This window comes from Austrofundulus limnaeus, unplaced genomic scaffold (assembly GCF_001266775.1).
Source record: "Austrofundulus limnaeus strain Quisiro unplaced genomic scaffold, Austrofundulus_limnaeus-1.0 Scaffold2322, whole genome shotgun sequence".
NCBI classification, from domain to species: Eukaryota; Metazoa; Chordata; class Actinopteri; order Cyprinodontiformes; family Rivulidae; genus Austrofundulus; species Austrofundulus limnaeus.
This window is the reverse complement of record NW_013954724.1, coordinates 1-3,604: the sequence shown is the minus strand read 5'-3', so window position 1 is coordinate 3,604 and position 3,604 is coordinate 1. Positions and strand designations below refer to the sequence as shown.

General features: G+C 45.3%; 1 protein-coding gene across 1 annotated transcript in view; it reads left to right on the top strand.

Moving 5' to 3' along the window:
* Positions 1-3,587, top strand: part of efnb3b (ephrin-B3b) — a 20,630-nt gene extending 17,043 nt beyond the window's left edge. The window contains exon 5 of the mRNA XM_013999520.1: positions 2,716-3,587. Within this exon, the coding sequence (XP_013854974.1) occupies positions 2,716-3,137 (422 nt within the window). The 3' untranslated portion in view covers positions 3,138-3,587. The remainder of the gene's footprint in view (positions 1-2,715) is intronic.
* The last annotated feature ends 17 nt before the right edge of the window (positions 3,588-3,604 follow it).

Sequence of the window (3,604 nt, the reverse complement as noted above, 5' to 3'; positions counted from 1 at the left end):
CACACACACACACACACACACACACACACAACGCTCCCCGAGACCATCATTCACCTGCTGCGCTCTGACCCGACCCCCCGCAGAGACAACATGGAGGCTTGGGTTTCAGACGGACAAATAAAATCAAAGGCCCAGACTTCCTCGAAATCATCTTAAATTGAGAAACGATGAAGTCGTTTCGGTCGTTTTCATTCGCTGAGCTCTCTCTGACTCTCTGCTACTACCACGCCATATTTTAGCTGAATATCTGCACATTTGATTGAAATATAACCATGTTTGTGTTCACTGGTGTCAGTTAGCTGTGGCGGCCATCTTGAATTGGATTTACTCTAATAGTTAATGAATTGTAAATACATTTATAAAGATCATTTCCTAAGAGTTTCATTAGAATGTATCTATTGGTTTATTAGATATTTTGCTAACAGACAAATAGCACTGATGGCTAACATTAATACCGAATTTTAAAACACAGATCCCGCTGATCAGTGAGCCGTCAGTATCAGCTACTGCCGTGCCAAATCTTAACCTGACTGCAAATTTGAGTTTTAACCGTTTTTCTGTGTTTGATTAGCTATGGCGGCCATATTGAATCAGGTCGACTCCAAAAGTTGGTCAGGCGTAGATGTTAACCGATCAGTTATGGTTCGAAAGTTTCATTAAAATCGGTTCAGTCATTCATGAGATATTTTGCTAACAGTGCAGACACAGGAGCTCAAACGTTTTGGCTCCGCCCTCATAAAGACAGACAGGAAGGTTCAGGAGCAGGTCTGAGTGTGTGGTCCCGGTGGACCCAGACCCAGGAGGTTCCCTTCATGTGTGCTGGCAGTTCTGCTGAATAAATACGTTTAGGGGGAACCCAGTTTCCCTCCGTCACTTCCCGGCTGTTTTTATTCGCGCCTCCGTCCTCTTCATCACGTCAATAAAGAGACCACAAATAAACGTTTGGGCGAGTCGCCGCAATTCTTCGCTGCATTCCAGCCGCCACTCATCGGGCCAAACCGTCACTCATGCCACGCCGCCGCAGAGCCGCGAGGAACGCTGTGTTTTCCTCCCAAAGCTGGTGAAAACACAAAGTGTGGGAGCTCGCTGGGTTTATTGCTCCGGTTTTTATGTCGGGGTCAGAGCGGCCTGCGGTAATAATCCCCCCCCGCTGCCGGAGGCGAAGAAAAGCATTGGGTCGACGTCTGCGCCTGAAGGGTCAGGCTGAGCCAGTGTTAGTGAACACAACAGCTAAAACACGGTCAGGTTTACAGACTGAGCTAAAGTTTCCTGTGGTAGTAGCTGAGAGTCGTTGTTACCAAGAACTGTGAACCTGGTTCAAGATGGCCGCCACATCAAAGCAACACAAAAATATTTTTAACTCATACAGACTGAGCACCATACGTGTCTCATTACACATTTTTATGTTAAATCAACAATTTATTCATCAAAACATTTAGTTCCTTCAGGACAGCTTTGACTTTATGAATTTCAGCAACTTATTTTGAGATATTTAGCTTTTTTTTCTGACTTTTTCAAATTGAAAATGAATTCAGTCGTCATAAGCGTCCTTAAAACCCTTCAAAACGTTAATAAATCTTTACGGTACTTTTTACCTTTTCTTCTGCTTTTTCTCCTCTTAAATTTCGTGGTAATTTCAGCTCCTTTGGCTCGTTTTTTGCTGATGTTTTTGCTTATTTTCTTCTATTCCTCTACTTTAAACATTTGTCATTCTTTCAACAGTTTTCTGTTTTTAGCTATTTCAATAGAAATTTTCATCTAATTTGTGTTTTTTTAAGTTAAATACACCTTTTTGTAATCTTAACTTCTTACTGCTTAATTCAGCAAACATGCTTCTTTGTGCTAATTTCAACTATTTCAGCTATTTTTAGGCTTTTGAGCTTTTACAAAACAAATTCCACTTTTTTGTACATTAAAAAAAATCCTAATTAGAAAATTTTCTCTCTCCGTCTGTTTTTTATGTGAACCTGTTTCTGCTACTTTTAGCGCTGTTTAGCTACGTTTGGCCTGGTTTTCATCTACTTCTCTACTAATTTCATCTTTTTTACTCAGTTCTGTTTTCACCTACAGCTGAATCAATTTTAATAATGAGCTAATTTTAGCTGAAAGTGTAACTGTTAGTTGTAGCTGAAAGTGATCCCCACCACATGCCGAATGCTAATTAGCATGTCAAAATAGCTGACAAAGCTAACACAAACCGGCTGTTGATGGCAAGTGTCTTCAGCAGTTTTCAGCTACAACCTATCATCATTCACACTGTTTTTGCAGGATTTTTGTAAGTGTAATAAAAGTACTTCATGTTTGTTTTGTATGTGAAAAGTGCAGCATAATAAACTTTATTAAGTACTTTATTTACTAAACTTTACTGTGGTAGTTGCTGAGACTCTTTACCCACCTTGCTCTCTGAGCTCTAACCTATTGAAGTCAACTTTTTCTGTCAGCAAAATCTCTCATGGATTTTTACTGAAAGTAAACAGTAAACGTTCGTCTACAACCAACATTTTAATTTGACCCAAATAAAAATGGCCGCCACAGCTAATACAAATATGGGTATAACTTCCTGAAAACAGAGGTCAATGTTAAATGTGTTGCGGTAGTAGCTGAGAGTGATCCTCAACACAGACCGAGCTGTAGAATGACGTCTTGAATTAAAGCTCTATCATGAAAAGTGGGGGGCGTTCTTAGTTTTTAACGTTGCTCTCTGGTTTGTTCCAGGTGGAAACTCCACCCAGCCCCGAGCGCCTTTCGGGGACGAGGGCGGCGACGAGAACGGGCCGCTGCAGCCGTCGAACATCGCCCTGATCGCCGGGGCGGCGGGGGGGTCGGCCTTCCTCCTGCTGGTCACCGCCGTCATCTGCGTCGTGTGCTACCGGCGGCGGCACGCCAAGCACTCGGACACCCACCACCCCCCGCTGTCGCTCTCCTCCCTCACCAGCCCCAAGCGGGGCGGCGGCGGCGGCATATCCAGCTCCAACAACAACGGCTCCGAGCCCAGCGACATCATCATCCCCCTGCGGACGTCGGACTCGGCCTACTGCCCGCACTACGAGAAGGTGAGCGGGGACTACGGGCACCCCGTCTACATCGTCCAGGAGATGCCGCCTCAGAGTCCGGCCAACATTTACTACAAAGTATGAGACGACCAACGGGACGCCCCATCTCCCTCCAACTCTCTCCCCCTTTCTCCCAATGAAGCCACAGAAAGCTTAATTGCCTCAGTATTATTGTCCCTAGGACCCCCCCACCCCCAACAATTGTGTTGTTAGCTGAATAACCCCCCCCACATCGTTTCACACAACAGGGCTAACAAAACCCTCTTAACAAGGCCCTCACGACTGGGCAAGAGGCTCCGAATGCCCTCCATCTTGTTAACTTGGCGCCCCACCCGAGTGCCACCAACCCCCCACCTTTAAACGCCAGTGTCCCCCCCACCCCCAAACATGCACTCTTTTTGTAGACCTGGCGCCCCGGGACGTGTGATGTTTTCAAAAAGAAAGTAAAAAAAGGGGGGGATGGGGTGGGTATGAAAAGACAAAAACAGACTGGACCCACCTCTGATTTGCAGAGGCCACACCTGCCTTGTTCCACCACCACGAACCCCCCC